The following is a 20262-nucleotide window of genomic DNA, read 5'->3' on the forward strand; positions in this document are numbered from 1 at the left end:
TGACAGGCTGAGTTTGGCATGGCCCCAGCCACAGGAGAGAGCCAGGCAGGATGCAGAACAGCTGCTTTTCCTAAGTTGTTTACATTCAGAGAAGTAGAGAGCAGGTTTCTCTTGTTCCAATGTCACGCCCCTCCCCAAGAACTGCTGCTCCACCTCCTTCTTTACCACTGGATATAAAAGACTCGCTGAAGGAGGACACAAGGCTTTTGGATGGGGGATTTTGATTGGCTGCTGCTGAAGCTGTTGCTGGCTGCTGCATCTCCACCAGAGCAGCTTCCTGCACCAAGAACTTTATACTTAGGTTTTAGAAAAGCTACACTAAAGAAAAGCTAAAGGGAACATGGGACAGTGCAAATCTGAGGACTGAGACTTTAAGAGTTATGCTAACGCAGTTTTTAGATACGGCTGCTGCTGTTTGCAAGTCTGAGCACCAAGACTTCAAGAAAGCTAAAGAGAGAACATGGGACAGTGCAAGTTTGATGGGACAGTCCAAGTCTAAGTGCCAAGATTTTAAGAGAGATTAAAGAAAACATGGGACAGAGTGAGTCTAAGGAAAGAGACTTTAAAGAACAGAAAAGAAGACTTTAGAAGGAAGGTTTTAAAGAATTGTAAAGGAGCAAGGCCTTAAAGAATAAAGATGGAGAAAAGAAGCAGAGTAAAGAAGAGTTATTAGAGAAAAGAAGCAACGGGGCTGCTATGTGTCTCTATCCGAGCGCCTAGCACACCTGACCCCAGCTTTATGCATGTTTGTCTATCGTTTGTCCTTTCTGCATCTCCCATCACCCCCAGTTAGCCCAGTTAGGTTGGTAGTAACAGGAGCAAGAGAAAGCTTGCTCCAGAGAAGGAGGTGAGGACTTGGGACATATGTAAACCCTCCATATGGGGAGAACAGGGAAGTAAGAAATAGAGGCCAGCCTCCATCCCAATCCCAGTCCTAGGATGGGAGTTGGCGAGGGGTGGGGGGGAGCAGTGAGTCAGCTGCTGGAGGTTGGGTAGGGGGCTGTTAGGAGTGGCCTTGGCCCCACCCACAGTTCTTGTGACACCGGTGTGGCCTCAGGGAAATGGTCTTGGTTTAGAGGTGGAGGTTAGCATCTGAGAGACAGAGCACAGAGCTGGGAAGTCTGTGAGTACAAAGTCCACCTTGCACATTGGGAGGAGCTGGGCCTTTCTGAGGGCAAGTGGCTGGAGGACAGGCCTACATCTAGGATCTTCATTTCCATCTGTGACTGAAGACAAGAAGGGCAGCCTCAGTGTCCTTGTCTGTAAAGTGTGCTGGCTGGTCCAGGTTGGCTCGCCAAGGGAGAGGACTTCAGGCACAGCAGGAGAGGGATGAGCTGTATTCTGGTTAGATGTAGAAGGCTGGGCCAGCGGGAGGCAGGAGGGTCTGCAGGGAGGATCTGCAGGGAGGATGAACTTGGCCACTGAATTTTCTAAGCTTCAGTTTTTATACGAGCTGTATTTATTTCTATGTAATTTATTAAAAACAACTTTGGTGGGATCAAATTCACATCTGATCTAAAGTAGCTGCTTCGAGTGCCCAGCTCTTCAGCATCACCACAGTCAGTTTTGAACACTGTCATCACTTCTGAAAGATGCACCATAGCGTTTGGCTCTCACTCCCCATCCTCCGAACTCCCAGCCCTAAGCAACCCCTGCTCGACGTCCTGTCTCCATGGAATTGCCCATTCTAAACATTTCATGAAAATGGGTGTGAATGTGACCTTGGACTGGCTTCTCTGGCTTAGGTAATGTTTTCCAGGCTCCACACTGTATCACATGTGACACATCATTGCTTTGGATGGCTGGAGAAGGTTCTATTGTGTGCCCATGCTGCATTTTCTCCATCCATTTGTCCACCGAAGTCTGTTTGGCTTGTTTTCGCCTTTTGGCTATTACAAATGATGCTGCTAAACTAAAGCAGATACCTTAAAGCAACTGAGGCCAATAGGAAAAGGGGAACAGGTACTAGAGAAAAGGTTAGATCAAAAAGAATTAACCTAGAAGGTAACACCCACGCACAGGAAATCAATGTGAGTCAATGCCCTGTATAGCTATCCTTATCTCAACCAGCAAAAACCCTTGTTCCTTCCTATTATTGCTTATACTCTCTCTACAACAAAATTAGAAATAAGGGCAAAATAGTTTCTGCTGGGTATTGAGGGGGGGAGAGGGAGGGGGCAGAGTGGGTGGTAAGGGAGGGGGTGGGGGCAGGGGGGAGAAATGAACCAAGCCTTGTATGCACATATGAATAATAAAAGAAAAATGAAAAAAAAAAACAAAAAAAACAACAAATGATGCTGCTGGGAAGTTTTGTTTTCAGGTTTCTGTGTGGACATGTGCCTTCGCTTTGGGGGAGTTACCTAGGCCACCTGAGTGCTTTTCTACCCTCCTGTGAGCTGGGTTTCTCAAATCTTCAGCAACACTTGTTACGACCCATCTTTTCTGTGACACCATCCCTGTGAGGGGTAGGGGCTGTCACTGGTTTGAGTTTGCCTTTCCCTGATGACCAATGTACGCATCTCCTTTTGGACATACTGCCATTTGTTGATCTTCTTTGGAGAGATGTCTTCGCAAGTCCTTTGCTCATCTGAGCTGGGTCGTTTACTACTGAGTTAAAGTTCTTTTCATAGTCTCAATACAGCTGCTTATCTGGTATGATTTACAAACATCTCCCATTGTGTGGGCTGCCTTTGCACTTTCTTAGTAAAGTACAAAAGGCTTGAATTTCTATGAAGTCAATCTGTTTTTTTCTTTTGTCACTCGTGGCTTGGTGTCATATCTAAGAAACTATCTTCTAATCCAGGGATATGAGCATTTGTACCTATTTTTGTTCTAAGAGTTTTATAGTCTTAGCTTTTTCGTTTAGGTCCTTGATCACTTTGAGCTAACTTCTGTGTATGGAGTAAGATAGGGTCCAAATTCATTCTTTTGCATGTGGCTATCCAGTTGTCCCAGTACATTTGTTGAAAACACTAATTTTTTTTTTTGTTGGTGCTGGGGTTTGAATTCAGGGCCTCATGCTTACTAGGCAGGAACTCTACCATTTGAGCCACTCTGCTAGCACTAATTTTTTTTCTCAGTTGACTGGTCTTGGCTCCCTTATTAAAAATCAGTTGATAACAGGCACATGGCTTGATTTCTGGACTCTGAGTTTTATTCTGTATATTTTTATGTCTGTCCATATGCCACAGTCATACTGTCTTAATTACTCAGGTTTTAAGTGGAGTATTTACTGCTTTATTAAAGTGCTGTTAGTAACACAATGCAGGTAGATTAGAAAATGCAGAAAAACAGAAAGGATTAAAAAAACATCTGTAAGCCATGTGTGATGGTGCATGCCTATAATCCCAGCTACTCAGGAGGCTGAGGTGAGAGAATTGCCAGTTTGAGGCCAGCCTAGTGAGACCCTATCTCAAAACAAATTTCACCTGTAATCTCACAATTTACAGATACAATAAAGATATAAATGTACTGTTTTCTATTCAGATATATACATATGTAATCCAACTTTTTTTTAACATGGGAGTACACTATGCACAGTTTGGTGGCTTGCACATTTTTCCTTGTTAGCAAACGTTTTCTGAAGATATGATTTGCAGCGGCTGCCTGCTCTTCTGCTGTACAAATGTACCGTAATTTACTCATGTAAACTTCTGTCCATGGATCACCGAGTTGCTTTTTATTTTCTAGTGTAAATAATGATACCACGAACATCTTCAAAATAGAAATAATCTTCCTGCCACGTTTCTGCTTTATTAGGGTAAATTCCTGGTGGTGGTGTTGCTAAGCCAAAGGGTGTGAATGTTTTTAAGGCTATAGTTTAGTATGGTGAACGTCTTCCAAAGAGTTGTGCCAGTTTGCAGGAGATATTAACAAAGATATTACTCCTTGAACTTGACTGACTCACAAGCAGGAGGACTGGCCATTGACCTTGGGAACCCTTCTATTGCCGGGTTCTTTCTGTTCCTTCCATTGGAGGAGACAGGGCAAAGAGCTTGAAGGGTGGGCAGAGAAAGCCATCAAAGGGACCCCCAGGTCAGAACCTCCCCCCAGACTCTCCCGTTGGTCAGCTCCTGGTGAGGGCTGTGGTTGCTTCACCTCCCTGAGACCTGAACCGATGACCCGGGAGACAGATGCCCAACCAAGAGAGCAGCGCACACCTGCAGGATGTGCTGAGTGATGCAGAAACAGAACAGGGCAGAATGAGTAAAACCACGGTGGACAGCTGTGGTGCTGGGTGATAGGGAAAGTCTCCAATGAGGGGACAGTAAGGCTGAGAGATGACAGAATGGGGGTTAGAGTGTGGCACCTGAGAGAATAGCACATGTGGCAGAAGGTGACACCTGTAAATCTGGCTTAGAATTGGCCCTCCTCCTGCCTCAGCCTCTCAAGTGCATGTGCCACCGTGCCCGGTTCGTTTTAACAATTTTGAATTGCACAGTTCTGTGACATTAAGTGTATTCACACGGTGGGGGGGTATCAATACCCTCCACCTCCAAAACTTTCATTATGTAAAACTGAAACTCTGGGCCCGTTCAACAGTAACTCCCCTTCCTCCCTCCCCGCAGCTCCTGTGACCACCACCCCACTTTCTGCCTCTATCAGTCTGAGTATTGCAGGTGGCTCATGTAAGTGGAATCAGCTGGGATCTGGCTCCTTGCATCTGGGTCACTTCACTTACCAAAGCCTTTGAGGTTCATCCATGTCGTAGAGTGTGTCAGAATTTCCTGCCTTTTCAAGGTGAGAAGTATTCTATTGAGTGGATACATTTCACTTGTACGTTTCACTGCCAATTGTAACATTTGGTTGGATTACCCTTTTGGCTATCGTGAGTAGCCAGTAGCTATTGTGAACATTGGCACCCAAGTTACTGCTCAGACTTTCAGTCCTATGTGTATACCCAAGAGTGGAATTCCTGGATTATATAGTAATTCTTAATACTATTTTTTTTTGACAGTACTTGGGTTTGAACTCAGGGCCTAACACTTGCTAGTCAGGCACTCTACCACTTGAGCCATGCACCCAGTTCTTTCTGCTTTAGTTATTTTTCAGGTAGGGGTCTCACTTTTTTGCCCAGGGCTAGCCTGGACTGTGACCTTCCTACATATGCCTCCCGTCTAACCTGGATATAGGTACATACAACCCTGCCTAGCTTGTTGGTTGAGGTGGGGGCCTTGCTAACTTTTTTCCAGGATGGCCTTGAATCATGATCCTCCCAGTCTCTGCCTCCTGAGTAGTTGGGATTATAGACGTGAGCCATGACTGCTGGCCTTTAATGCTCAACTTTTTAGGAACTGTCATACAGTGTTCTACAGTGACCGTACCATTTTATATTCCTATCACAGTGTCTAAGCATTCCTTTTGTCCACATCCTCAGTACTTCTTGTTTTATGTGCGTGTGTGTGTTATAACCACTATTCCAGTGGTGTGAAGTAGCATCTCAGTGTGGGTTCAGTTCACATTCCCAATGGCAGTGACATTGAGCCTTGTTTCCTATGCTTATTTGCCATTGTGCATCTTTTATGAAGAAATGTTTGTTCAGGTCTTTTGCTAAGTTTTGAATTGGGCTGTTTGTTATGTTGTTGAGTATTAATACTTACTTACATATTTTGGACATAATCCCTTGTGAGATGTGACTTACAAATTCTTCCTAGGGTTGCCTTTTGACTCAGTTGATTGTAGCCTTGGATGCATAAAACTCTTTCTCTTGAAGTCCACTTTTCTCTTTATTGCCTGTGCTTTTTAGTGTCCTATCCAAGAAATTCATTGCTGAATCCAGTGTCATGAAGATTTTCCTTATGTTTTTATATGGTGGTTATGTTTATGTAATTCATGGTGTTGGTATCATCAGTTGCCTTGATGAAATTTTAGGACGAACCATTGCAACACTCATTTGTTCTTGATGGCGTGTCTGTGGTCAGGTGAAGGGTCAGTCTGTGGACTGAGACTGAACTTGCCTAGACCAGTGAGGGTTCATTCTATTCACCCTTTTAGGCCAGGGTCTGTGGGGCTTGTCCTCCTCAGATTGAGTGGCAGGAGCTCAGTAGACCTGCCCCTTGCCTGAACTGCACTCTTTGCTAGTGTGGATATCAGGTAGAGTAGGAAAGTGGACTCTGCCCATCCCAGTCCCCCACATGGGTGCAGATGCAGAACCCTATTTCGGAGGAGGGAAGGGTCTGATAGTGTCACCAGCCATGGTGATGGCTAAGGGCAGGAATGAGCCTGGCCAGGTTCAAGGAGAGTAGGAACTGGTGAGGCTGAAATATATATGGTGGTCCAGGAGGAGGAGGGTAGTGACATTTACTGGGTGAGTGGTAGCTATTTGTTAACTGGATTAATCAGAAGAAGGTATCAAGGCTGACCGGATGGATGCAAGTGAATTTGCTGAGATGGGGGAGGCAAGGACCAGAACCTACTTGGAGAAGCACTGGGATGGCTGCATCTGTTAATGTGAGCCGTGTTAGTGGGAGAATGGTGGCAGGAGAGGAAGTGCACTCTGCTAGTAAGGGAGGAGGCGTGGGCCTGTGTAACCATTCCCACGCTGGAATGGATGCCAGTAAGAAAGCACAAAGGACGAGGAGGGTGAGGACTCCCTTCTTTCAGGGGCCAGAGTGGCCTCATGGTCGAGGTGGCCTTCAGTGTGCCTGGATGAAAGGGCTGGACATGTAAGATAGAGCATCACCTCCCCCAGGTGGAGGGAGAACACACATGATCCAAGGTTGGGCGTCAGCAATGGGCCAGGCCTGGCAAGCTTGGTGGCCTGTTAACCACTGGTGAAGAAGGGCAGAGCAGGAAACTGATCTTGATTGACTCCATCCTTGCCCTTGTGCTCTGGTGAGGGTCAGGAACAGAAAAAAGAGAGCAATCCCACTGATGAAGGGTGGGGCGCCCCACCCTTTTGTGACTGTGGGGGATAGTATAGCTTGGTGTACCTCCTTTGGAGGATGATCTGTCAGAAGCCAGAAATTCCCTGTTCCTAATGATACCACAGACGCCATGGTGTGTGTACATGTAGGAATGAAGATATCCATGGTGGCTTCTCTGTCAAAGTGAAATGTTGAAGACAACCTACAAGTATGTCAGCAGAACAGGGATTTAATTAAGGACCCACGCGGTGAGACCGCAGCTGTGAGGAGTGTGATAGCTCTGCATATACTGATATGGACCGGACCACTCTCCAGGGGATATTGTCTGAGGAAAGCTTGGAGAGGGCAGGTGCAGTGGGGCATACTGTAGTCCCAGTACTTGGGAAGCTGGAGTGGGAGGATTGCTTGAATCCATGAGTTTGAGGCTAGCCTGAGCAGCATAGTGAGACCCTCTCTTGAATGAATGAATGAATAAATAAAAGCGGAAGTAGAATTGTGTGAATGCCCTTGTTTTTGTTTTGATGGAGGGTGGGAGCTGCATGCTGTGTCCTTCTGGAATGATCCCTCAGGGTGCCCTCTGAGTAGGAAGGATGAGGCATGAGCAGAAGGGCGACTGGCTTCCTGCCACACACCCTTTTGCATAGTTATTTAGCATGCCTGCAGATTGCTGCTGAGAAGAATAAAGTCAAAGAAAATTTATCTTTGCTGAGTGATGCTTTAGAAAGTGGAGATGGAGGACTCCGAGCCACTAGGCCTGATGCTGGGGGATTGAGGACCCCCACTTGGGGTCCTCAGGCTATGCCCCTCCCAGTCCAGGCTGCTTACTTGCCCACCCCAGGCATCTCTTAGTGGGGGCTTTGGAAAAGGACCCAGGGGAAGATGCAAGGCCGAAGTGGCCCCAGGGTGGTCTTGCCCTCTTTCCATCCCAGCAGGCTGAGTCATGTGGGCCGTAAGCACAGTCATCAGTGGCTTGCCTGTTAGTGGCCGAATGGTGTCATCAGCAGGCACCTTCTTGCACGCACGAACCTCTCTGTGTGTAGTGGTGGTGAATTATCCCCAAATTGTATTTGATTTCTGCAGAGTATTTCTGTATTCCTATTTAAAGTTGAGTGCATCTGACTTTATGGGAATTCATAACAGTTCAAACTAAATTGTGTCACCCTGCTGAGAAAATCTCTCATTCCTGAGCAAGTGAAACACCACTCAGATGTCCCCTCCTGCCCTGTCCCTTCCCCCTGCTCTGTTCCTTCCTGTCCCCTGTTTGCTGGGTTGGAGGACATGGTCTCTTGCCAAAAGCTGGTGCCTCACTTTCCTTGTACCTCCTGCCTGAGCTGCAGAGAGCAGCAGAAGCTGGTAGCTTTGGGGATCCTGCCTGGGAGTGAGACTCAGAAGAGGGAGTATGCTTGGCTCTCACTACAGAATAAGGAACATAGCATCTTAGTTAGGAAGCCAGGCTGCAATGGGCTTCCTTCTATGGTTCTGGGAGCCCAGGGACATTCTGTGGAAACCCCCACAGATTTGCAAGGTACTTGACTTCTTCCAGCATAGGCAAAAGTGGGACAGGAAGGTGGGGCTGTCCAGGGTTGGGCCAAGGTGCTGGGCCTCTTGTGGGTCAAAGCTCAGTCTGTGTATGTGAGTGTGTGTGTGAGTGTGTGTCTGTGTGTGAACATGTGTCTGTGTATGTGAGTGTGTGAGTGTGAGTGTGTGTACTGTGTGAACATGTGGCTGTGAATGTGAGTGTGTGTGTCTGTGTGAATATGTGTCTGTGTCTGTGAGTGTGTGTGTGTACACACCTGGGCACATACTTTTCTTTCCAATTTTAGTCCTCACCTGGGGAATGGAGCACCCTCAGCCTGGGGCCGAGCTGCACACCTGGGCCTTGTCTCAGGCAGGAGTATTAAAGTGGGTGCTGCTCATGGGTGGTTGCAGGTGGGTATGAGAGCCCTCCTGATCATGGTGGAACCATGACACCTTGGCCCTGGTAGGGAGGAGGGTGGTTGGATCACAGAGGGGTGGAGAAGCTGGGCCTCCCTGAGTGTCTAGGGAGTGGACAGGGAGCAGGCAGCAGAGGGTGGCTGAGGACCCTTGCAACTGCACAAGTCTCCCCTGGTGTGCAGACCCGGAACTGTGGAGGTCAGGAAAGAAGTTTTTCATCATAGTTGCAGATCTGGTCATAGGCTGTGACAAGGTTTGGGTGGGTGGACATAAGGAGGCTGTCGATTGTACAAACTGGGGGTTCATTACAGAAAGTGTAACTGCAGGAAGAAGGTAGAAGAATGCAGTGTTGCAGTCACCTTGCCACTCTGGTGACATGTGACTGTTCCACATCTCTGTCATTTACACATGGTCCTCCACTGGCTTCCTGTGGATGTCCCACGACTGAGCCAACCCCATTGGGTATCTGGGCCGTTCACTCTCCCAGATATCTCCACAGTGGACATGTGTGGCTCAGGGTCCCCGCACAGCCATGGTGTTTCCTCAGCTGAAGTTCCAGGGTGGACTTGCTGGGCCACACAGTGCTTGTGTATTTAGGCTGTTTTCAAAGACGGCTTGCTTCTGCCCAAGGTTGACTTAGCCTGGGGCGTGGGTGCCTTGGCAGTCTTGCCCTCTGGTGGCCTTCAGCACTATAGTCCCTCTGTGCTGGTGACTCCCTCAAGTAGCCCCAGCCCGGCCCCATGCCCAAGCTCTAGCTGAGCCTGTGCAGCTGCCTGCCCACCATTGCTACTCGGTTGTCCTCAGCCACACCAAATGCTCCTTGTCCCCACTGAGCTCCTGCCCTTGCCCCCAGCAGCTCCACTGCAGCCTCTCCTTCCCTGGTTAATGCTGCGCCATCATCCGGGTGTGCAGGCCCAAGCCCTGGGGCTCCCCTTTCTCTTGCACAGCCACGTCTTCTCCGGCAGGAAATCCTCTCAGCTCTACCCTGAAATATGTTAAGAATCTGCCAGATCTCACACGCCCCTGGCCCTGGCAGGAGCCTCTGTCATCTCTGGTCCATATCATTGTAGTTTCCTTTACGCCAGCCTGTCTTCTTCTACCAAACCTGGCTCCTGAGTGAGTCCTCAACACAGCAGCTGGGCTACTGCCTAAGTCACTCTTGCCAGCAGTCTACAAGGTGTCCATTCTGCCTCGTGTCTCCCTGCATTTGTCTCTGCTGTGTGTCCCATTGTGCCATACTGGCCCCCTCCTGTTCCTCAGGCATAGTAGGCACACACCCGCCTCAGGGCCTTTGCACAGGCTGTCACCTCTGCCTCGAACATTTTCCCCCAGATGTCCACATGACTTGCTCTCCTGCTTTTTCATGTACCCCTTTCTCAATGACACTCAGCTCATTCTTGGTCCACCCTTTCCTTTCTCTGTCCCCTCGTACTTCCTAACACACTCTTAACTTACCCACTCTGTCTGTGTTGATCGTTCCCAGGGAGTGGTAGTTCTCCAAGGCAGGGTCTTTTCCTTGTCCTCTTCGGTACTCTGGGGTCTGGCACAGTGTCAGGCACACAGTAGTCATGTCAGAGAAGTGTGCTCAGTGTGGTCAGTTCTGGCCTATGTGCCCCTCCCTGCCAGAGCCTCTGTTTCTATCTCATTGGCTCTGGGGTGTAGGTGGAGGCTCTGATGTTGTGGGGGGCAGTGCTTCCCACATAGAGAGGTGACAGTCTGGAGGCCATAACTGCGCTACCTCCTGGAGCTTCCTTGGCCACTCTAGTCAGTACCCTATGAGCAGTGGTCCTTCTGGGTTGACAACAGAAGTGGGGTCAGTGTGGATAGGATTGCTGCCTTAATCTGGGGAATTTGTACTTAGCTCCTGCCAGGGGCAGAGGTCCCTCCTCTTGGTAACAGTGCTGGAGGGTGAGGAGGTGGGAGACTGTCATCCCTGGTGGTGCACGCATTGTCTTGTTGGCACTCAGTCATGAAGCAATGCCTACAAGGTACCAGCAGCCCAGAAGGGACGGCTGGCCAGCCTAGCCCAGCCCTTCTTCCTGGAACCAGCAGCTGGACTCCTTGCAGGCCCTGGCACGCAATGGCTTGAGGGGAGTGGGATTTGCATCCAGGTCTGGCTCACTGGCCTTTCTGAGCAGATGCAGGGTCTTGTCCAGGGCCTCCCTACAACCTCTCAGCCAGACTTTTATCTGGGGCCCATGTCTGAGCTCAGCACAGCTGGGAGCTGAGGATGGAGCCTGACCATGATGGAGAAGGAGGTTCATCTCCAGACTGGGCTACTTATTGGCTGTGTGACCTTGGGGAAGTTATTTCACCTGTAGCTCTGAGGGATGTCTGTGGCACGTACCAGGCACAGGCAGGCAGCCCGGCACAGAAGGCGTGTCTGCTTCCTGACCCAGTGGGGATTGTCCCGGATGGTGGGATGCAGACACAGATCCCATCTCCAGGAAGCTGCAGCCTTGTGTGGTGGAGGAAGTAACTGGGCTGGGCCAGGTGGGAGATAGGAGGAACAGAGGGCCAGGGAACAGCTGCTGCCCAGGGGGCAGAGCAAGGTGAGGCTCCCCTGTGGAATGCTTGCCACACACTGCAGCTCTGAAGCCAAGGGAGTGCCAGTGGCAAAGGCAGCATCCATCATGATGCCTGGGCTAGAAGCCGGGTCTGGGCTTCTTCCCACTGCCATTGGTCTCTGCTCTCTCTGGGCCTTGTATTCCTTCTTCCCATTGCCAAAGGGGCAGAGGATTAACAAGATCTGTGACCTCAGGGCAAACCCAGGGGCCAGACCGACCAGTTCTGGCTTGACCACTTTGCCTTACTTTTTGGAACTTGTGCCATCTTGGTCTAGTATCTATGCCACCTGGCCCCAAGCTAAGGGTGGAAGGTGTGAGGAGGGAGCTGGGATTGCCCCTGCTTCTGGATGCCTCAGAGAAGGCTGCCACTGATCCTGCAAAGTTTAGTTTGTTTTTGGGCACCCTTGACTGACAGATGGGGACACAGAGGTAGTTTGATGGCCTCTGAAGGGGAAGGAGATATACAGACATTTAGGGAGAGAGGTTGGGGCCCAGTGTGCTGGCGTGGCACCAAGTCAGCCTTGAGGGATGCAAGAGGCATTACAGAGGTGTAGATGCATGCAGGTGCTCCTCGGCAGAGACCCATCCTTTGTCATTGTGTGTGTTTGTGCTCCGAGAGGGAGGCCCATACCTTCCTCATTCCTGTATAAGGAAATGGAACAGCAGAGCATGGTGTGATGACAGTACAGACTCAGAGTCAGGCAGATGCCCTTCCAATCCTAGGGTAACCTTTCTGAGCCTCAATTTTCTCCTCTGTAAAACGGACACAAGACGGAGGTGTTCTGGAAGATTGAGTAAACTTAATAGCTGGGAAAATTCCTGGTCTGTGGGATCTTCTAATGAGTGTTCCTTTTCTTCCTTCCTTCATCCTTCCGTGCACTGCAGACTTTCTGCGACACCCGGTGGAATGGCGTGCGTTCCCAGCTATTCATGGATGATGTTCTCAGCAGATGTTTAATTCTCACAACATCTGCTTTGGCAAGGCAGAGGGCTGGAGAGTTTTTTTTTCTAAAGACACTTACTCACCCATGAGATGTCAGATTGTCACTTAATTGCTCTGTGCCTTGGTTTCTCCACTTGTAAATCAGGGATAATGCTAGTAATGCTGGCTAGCATCTTCGCAGGATAGGACAGGAGAACGTGAGACAACAGATGGAAAACATTTGCATGTTTAGAAAAAGCCCTGGTGCTCAACCTCACTAGTAGTTAGGGAAATGCAAATTAAAGCCAGGACGCCATGTCATTTTTCATACGCCCGATTGGCAGCCATTTAAAAGAGCAGGTGGGTGCTTGGGCCTCCAAGGACACTGTGGAAGGACTGTGGGTTGCTGCCCCTTTTCCCAGGGGGCAGTGTGGCATGGTAAGAGCTGGGCGGTATTTAACTGACCCAGTGATCCCACGGTAGCATTGCCTGTGGTGACAGGAACCTGGAAACATCCAGGTGCCCATCAGGAGGGTGCAGTTATCTCCATTATCAAATATGCAGACAATGAACTATTATTAGATTAGCTCTTCCCCCCCCCACCCGGTACTGGGGTTTGAACTCAGGGTCTCTGCTAGGGGCAGGAGCCCTACCTCTTGAGCCATTGTGTCAGCTTGTTAGAATGAGAAAGAGAAGGCAGCAGTTTCATGCCGTGTTGGCCTGGAGGGTTACCTGTGGAATATCATGATAAGATTTTATTAAAATGTTGTGTGTGCTGGGTGTTGAACCCAGGTTCTCATGCATGCTAAATAAGTGCTCTTCCACTGAGCTACACCTCTATCTTGCAAGTTGCTTGTATGTAGAGGGGAACTGCAGTGATCCACAGTGACCATGTGGTTCTGTGTGTGTGTGTGTGTGTGTGTGTGTGTGTGTGTGTGTGTATGTGTAGTGGGAACATAACTGTCTGGGGTACTGAGAAAGGACTGGTGGGAGGCACACCAGACCAGCCTGCCCACTTTGCCTGCCAGATTGGTTATTCCTGGCTTACAAAGGACTACTTGTGAATTGAATTATTTGTCAACATTTAAAAGTTGAATTTAGACTGGGCACAGTAGCTCGTGTCTATAATCCCAGCTACTTGGGAGGCAGAGATGGAAAGAATCATGATTCCAGGCAGAAGAGTTAGTGAGCTCCACCTTCAATAAACAAACCAGGCATGGTAGTTTGTGTCTATAATCCCAGCTAAGTAGGAAGCCTAGGGAGGATAGTGGTCTAAGGCTAGCCTTGGGCAAAAATGTGAGGCTCAACCTGAAAAATAACTAAAGCAAAAAAGGGCTGGAGGTGAAGCTCAAGGGGTAGAGCACCTGCTTAACATGCACAATGCCCTGAGTTCAAACCCCAGTGCTGCCAAAAAATAAAATTTGAACTCATATAAAGTCCAATTTCCTAATTTTCTTTCTTTCTTTCTTTTTTGCAGTACTGGGGTTTGAACTCAGGGCCTACACCTTGGACCACTCCATCACACTCCATCAGCCCTTTTTTTGTGATGGGTTTTTTGAGTTAGGGTCTCCAGAACTATTTGCCCAGGCTGGCTTCAAACCGGGATTCTCCTGATCTCTACCTCCGGAGTAGATAGGATTACAGGCGTGAGCCTCTGGCACCTGGCCAATTTCCTAATTTCATTGAGAAAAATGATCAGTTCTGGCCACATTGGACCCACATTCCCTTGGGGCAGAAACACAGCAGTAGCTGGTACTTTTGCACAGAACACCTGGCTTCCAAGTGGCTGAAATCCCCACATACGGAGCCAGCCTCTGCCTTTGTTCTGTTCCCTGCCTGGCTTCTGCTCTTCAGTTAGCAACCCCCTGAGATGGGCTGATAACATTTGGACACTCAAAGGGGTGGGAAATTCCTCCTTCACTGTTCTAATGCATCTCAAAGTCTTTAAGTGGCTGTGTCACACTTTGTGTGGTAAGAACCATTGATGGGGTCACCTCACCATCCAGGATGTGGGCCAAGAAAGTGTCTTTCCAGATCCAAGTTAGAGGACCTGGGTCCTTTCTGTCATGCTGAGATGGTGGCAGAAGTGTGGAAATATCTCTACTTCCTGGGCCTTTCCTGGTTACTCATTGACAAGGGAGGTGGCATGTTAACTTGGGTCCAGAGGTTGCTTGCACTCCTGGTGGTGGGAGTCTCTGAGCAAGTGGTGTCACGGCTGTGGGCCTCCAGACTCCGTCTTCTGGGCCAGGGTGGTGGTGCCCCAGGCAAGACACCCAGTAGTGCTTACTGAAGGGCAATGGGTACCAACCATTGGTGGCACCAAAGGGTGACAACCCATTTGGTGTCACTGTGAGGTTATAGGAAGATCTGTTAATGAGCCATCCTGGGGTAAGAAGAAGTCAAGGGACCTAGCCCTGCTATAGTAGGCAAGAGAGAGCAGTCCACTTCCCAGTCCCTTAGCGATGGGATTTGGCCTTGCTAAGTCTCTTATCAACCATGCTCCAGACCTTTCCAAACCTTAGCTCTGAGATCCCTAGATCAGCTTTCATGGGCTTGCTGTAGGGCCCTGGACAGGTCGCTATACTTCTCTGTGTCTCTTTGGAAATCATGATCTGCTTTCTATCCTCATCTCCAAGGTCATGGAATGCTTGTTGGTCACTGAGTGGTTAGCGCGTTGGACTTGCCACACCTGCTTTTAGCCTCATTTTCCTGATTAGCACTAGCCCTTGACTATCCCCAAGCTCACCAGGCTGTGCTGCTCAGGAGGATGAGGCAGCAGTCTGTCCGTCTATCCGCTGAGCCCAGAACATGTTCTGGACACATCCTCGAAGCCTGCCCAGAGCTTCGCTCACCATCCCCTGGCCCCCCAGGGCCGAGAGGGCCTGTGCCCTGCTGAGTTAGACTACGAGACTGATTGACGCAGACCCTCCCCTCTCTCTGCCCTCCCCCTTCTTGGGTCCAGTTCTCCTTGGGGGTGCAGAGCTGGGTGTGCTGGGGGATGGCAAGCATACCTCCTCCCAGGAGGAAGGTTCTCATTCACTCTCTTCTTTTTTGTGTCCCCAGGAGCCATGAGGTGCCACGTGGCTACCCGCTGCCCTGTGGTCTGGCTTCTTGTGCTGATCTCTGGATGCTGGGGTAAGTCCCGTCTGTCTCTTTGCCACACCAGCCTCTTTCTGGGAGGCCAGGCTAGAGGGTCCTTGAGTCAGCAGCCAGGCTTGATGCTCCTGGACTCCAGGGACCCTGCCTTGCTATGTGACTGAAGACACACTTCCCTCTCTGGGCCCCAGTTGCCTCCTGCAGCTCACAAAGGGCTGAAAATACCAGCTGTCCCCAGGGCCTGGGACCCATGAGGATATGGGAGGAGTCTTGAGAAACACTTAGGCTCAAATCCGTGACCATGAACTCTCCTCCCAGGCTGCAGGGACCAGCCAGGTTATGTTCAGTATCTTTTGAGCACCTAGTGTATGGTGTTGTGTGCACACTGTGCCCACCTCTGGGGATGGAAGACATCACTCATGCCAAGGTTCTGAGGGTCTGGAGTGGAAAGCCACACGTACCGTCTTTATTGTAATGCAGGTATTACAATGCAGGGTGAATAGCACACTCATGGGGACATCCTGGGCTCTAGGGAAGTCCCTCAGAAGATGGTTGGGGTGTAGCAGGAGAAACCAGTCAGGAGGCAAGCTTTCCATCTGGCTTTTGAAGACAGAGTTGTTTTAGACTCAGGGGGAAGGCGAAGGCCTGGAGGAGGAATAGCCTGAGCAAAGGTGTGGCAGCCAGGAACCTAGTTTGTGCAGGGTGCAGCTCCCCTGAGCACTCTGGTACCCACTGGAAAGGCCTAGGCACCACCTCCCTTTTGCCCCTGGGCAGTGAATGGCAAGGAACAGGCTGTTCCAGGTTGTGCTGAAGGAAGGCCAAGACTGCAGGCATGCCATGCACAGTGTCCCCAGGGCTAACGCATCCCTAGGGAAGGGCTGCAGGCACAGCGTGCTTGGCAACACAGGCAAACACATTCCTATGGGGCCCAGCCCTTCCTCCGCTCCAGGGAGCCAGTGAAGCCTCTGGAGGAAGGAGCAGCCTGCCCTTGTTGGAGCATTGCCTACATTCGGCAGTCAAGGAAGGTCCCCTCTCCTTGCCTCCATGTTTGGAGGGGTCCCTGCAGGTGCCCCTGTAACAGGGCTCTCTCTCCCATACCTGGACTACAGCACAGGATCTCAGACTCTCAGAGGCAGAGCAAGGAGTCTCAGTAGAGGGAAAACGAAGCCTGCAGAAAACACTGACCCAAGGTCATACAAAGCAGGAGCCTCTGGTCCTACCCGGACTTTTATCAGATGGCCACTCTACCTGCCCTCTGTGCCCATGCTGGAAGCCTTAGTCAGGGAAGCTCTGGCCTCTGGCACAGAAAACAGAGAAGTGAAGCAAGTTGCTTGGGGCCACCCAGCTATTTTAGAACGTGGGTGCTCTCCTTCCTGGCCTGCTTTGCCCATGTGTCTGAGAGCTCCTCTTTCTCACTGCTGGCCATGTCCACACTTCCAGGTCCTTGGCCAAAGTGCTCAGTATTGTTCCTTTAGCATGGTGGGTGGTGGCTGACTGCGGGGGATGAACACTGAGTGGTTTCCTATGCCATCCTCCCATGCGGTCCATCTTTCTACACTCACCCTTCTCCTGTTCCCAGACCAGAACACAGGATCCCTCCACACTTGCTTTCCGTGTGACTCTGAAGCCTTGACTGAGCCCCCTTCCATTCCTGAAAGTCAGAGCTGAGTTGGGCTCAGGGACAAGCACTCCATGGTGTCAAGCCTGGTGCCAGCCTGTCCTCTCTCTTCTGCAGCCTCCTGGCCTTCTCCTCTCCTCCCCTCTGGCTTCCATTCATTCCCTGGTGCCTCTCATCCTTGGGGAGGCAGGAGAGGAAGGGCTGATCTGCTTCCTCCATGCCTGTCTGCTGGCCGTGAGCATCTGCTGAGTCTGGGTGCTTGGCATGAGGAAGCCCTGGTTGTGGTCTGCCTGGCCTCCCCAGATGGCAGGTTCCCATACATTGGGCTTCAGTGACCCTGCCCCAGCCCCCATACAGTGTCACTGGTGCCTGGCAGTAAGGCAGGGCTTTCTGTCCCCACCCTGAGGCTGGGACCCAAGGAGCCCAAGAGGCAGAGTGGTCTGCCCAAGGCAGATCCTGCCCAGCACTCCTTCCTCACCATGGAGTGAGGAGGACTCTGATGTTCTCCTGGCCTGGATCTCAATGTGAGCCACATGTGCTCTCAGCCCCCATCACTGCTCTGAGGCTTGGGGAGGCAGCCTGGCTTGGATTCAGGCTGACCTGGTTCAAATCTAGGCTCTACTACTGACCAGTGGTCTCCAGGCCCTAAATGGGACCCCCGACCCCATGATTCTGAATATAGCATGTGCTTTGGGCAGGGGTTCTGGCCACATGGCCACAGATGGCTGTCATTCCCAGATCTGGTCCTGGATACTTTATGCCTCCTGTCCCTGCCCCACCTTTGTTCCTTTCCTGCCATGTGCAAATCCTTGGTTACTGTGCACCCAAAGCACAGGTGCTACCTCCTCTATAAGCTGCACCCTCTGTCTTCTCCCCTCAGGCCTGGTGGAAGGCTTGGAGGTTGAACCTGATCAGCTCCTTACCTGCTTCTGTGGGCTCCAGGCATAGGCTGGTCAGGGAGTACAGGGAGAAGGGACAGAGCTTGCTAGCAGTGCTGTGGACCCATGGTGGGAGAGTAGGGATGGTGTGAAACAGAGAGGGACCCGTGGACCAGGAAGCTGGGCTCTCCTTTCCTCCCTGACATCACCCACCATGTCTTCCCTTTCATCCACTCACATCCTGCTTTGCTGGCAGCCTCAGAGTGCCTGTGCTGGGGGTGGGGGTGTGGGGGGGTTGTCTCCGGAGCATATAACCTTGTATTTTCAAAGTGGTTTATAAGAGAACAAGTCACCTGCCTGGCCTCCATCCCTGCCCTGTCCTGCTAGCTCCTTCCAGGCCCCAATACCAGCCCAAGTCCACCAGCCTTTGAGGAGGACAGGTCTGTTCTGAAAACACAGGTCCTACTTGGTGTGTGGCAGGCAACACATGTCCCCAAGTCTATCCAGTTGCCCGTGCAGAGCTCCCAGCCTTGATTATTGGCAGGTCCTGTAAAGGAAAATTTAGAAATGAACCAGGCTATTGCCAATGAATGGTTTTGTACACCTCAGCCTGCTACTGAATTCTCTGGGTGCCCGGGGCTGTTTGCCTCAGCTCAGTAGCCACCTGCTTTCCGGCTTTGGGAGCCTAAGGCCCCCAGCAGGAATCAAAAGCCATCCCCTCCGGCTACAAAGGAGGCACCTTTATTAATGCCAGTATTATAATAGCTACCATTTATCGAGTCCTTGCTGTGTGCCAGGGGCACGGTGCTAAGTGCTTTATGTATGTAATCTCACTTAATCCTTGGGTTAGCTGTGAAATAACTGAGGCATAGGAGGATTGTGTGGCCAGAAAGAGACACACGGAGGTCTCAAAAAAAGCCAGACCCTTTCTGAGGCTGTGTTGCTGATATGAGAGGGTTGGAGGGGTGCATGCAGGTGCACATGCATACTTGAGATGGTCAGAGAAGGCTTCCTGGAAGAAGGGACATCTAAAATGAGACATAAATAGGAGTTTGGTATGAAGGTAGAAAGGCTAGCTGTCCTGGCCAGGAAGTGAGAGAGAGGCCAGTGTTTGGGGAACAGAAACAGTTGCAGCTTGGCTGCCCAAGCAGAATGGAGGAGAAAAGATGCCAGTCTCCTAGTTGTGCTTCATGTCCCTTCCTGATTCCAGCCTCCTCAGTCCTCCGGGAGGCTGGCATAAGCTTGGAGGAAGCTCCAGGTCAGCAGAAATGAAGGGAAGAGACAGCTGCCCCTTCCCATGTCTAGGATCCCTGGAGGACCCAGCAGGGCACCCTGTGGCAGGTGCTGTGCCATGTGGACCCAGCTGCCCCAGTTGGCAGAAACTAAGGGAAGAGTGCCCAATTTCCCTACTGTTCCCAGGAGGACACTAGGGACAGGTGAAGCCAGCCCAGGGGAGGCTTCATGTGGGGGATTTGTGATATGTGGGGAACCTCTTAGATGACAAGTTCTTCAGCCCAACCAGGTCTCACCCAGCCCCTTCCAGATCCCACCCCACTGTGGAGCTGTCAGTGACCCAGGGTTAACAGGACAAGTTGGAGGTCTAGGTAGTGTGTGGCCATGCCACTTGTTAGGTGTGTCATCAAGCAGGTTGCTTGTGACGGGTAGTCCTGGCTTTCCACAGTGAAGCAGGGCAGGACAGCACCTGCCTCGCCAGCATTGGGTTGAGGTGATGTCAGCAGCTAGCACAGACAGTTTCATGAGTAGCAGCTATGGTTATTGTGATCATTATTTATTCTATGGGATCAGCTGGCTGTTCACATGACAAATGTGTCCCAAGGACTTTCTAAGGGTTGGGTCCTTCTCTGGATCTCACTGTCACCTTGGTCAGCCAAGCCCTTGACCGTTCAGAGCTCACATTTCATTCCAAGATGTGCTGCCCAATAGAAATACAGCACAACTAGGCACGGTGGCTCACATCTGTAATCCCAGCTACTCAGGAAGAAGAGATCAGGAGGATTGTGGTTCAAAGCCAGCGAGGGCGAAAAGTTAGTGAAACTCCATCTCAGCACCTGTCGTTCCAGCCACTCAAAAATCCTAAATAAAAGGATCACAGTCCAGGCCAGCCACAGCATAAGCAAAAGACCCTATCTCAAAAATAGCCAACCAAAAAGGACTGAGGAGTAGCTCAAGTGGTAGAGCGCCTGCGTAGCAAGCATGAGGCCCTGAGTTCAAGCCCCAGTACTGCCAAAAAAAAGAAAAAAGAAATACAATACAGGCCATAGTTGTGAGCTTAAGTTTTTCAGCACCATAGTAGAAACATAAAAAGAAATTCCTTTTAGTAATCTATTTTATGTAACTCCATATCCCAAATAGTATCAAT

General features: G+C 50.4%; 1 protein-coding gene across 1 annotated transcript in view; it reads left to right on the forward strand.

Annotated features, from left to right (window-relative positions):
- Window positions 1-20262, forward strand: part of Cdh23 (cadherin related 23) — a 382861-nt gene that overhangs the window by 30438 nt on the left and 332161 nt on the right. Inside the window, exon 2 of the mRNA XM_074079082.1 lies at window positions 15354-15425. Within this exon, the coding sequence (XP_073935183.1) occupies window positions 15354-15425 (72 nt within the window). The remainder of the gene's footprint in view (window positions 1-15353; window positions 15426-20262) is intronic.

This window comes from Castor canadensis, chromosome 7, assembly GCF_047511655.1.
Source record: "Castor canadensis chromosome 7, mCasCan1.hap1v2, whole genome shotgun sequence".
Lineage (NCBI taxonomy): Eukaryota > Metazoa > Chordata > Mammalia > Rodentia > Castoridae > Castor > Castor canadensis.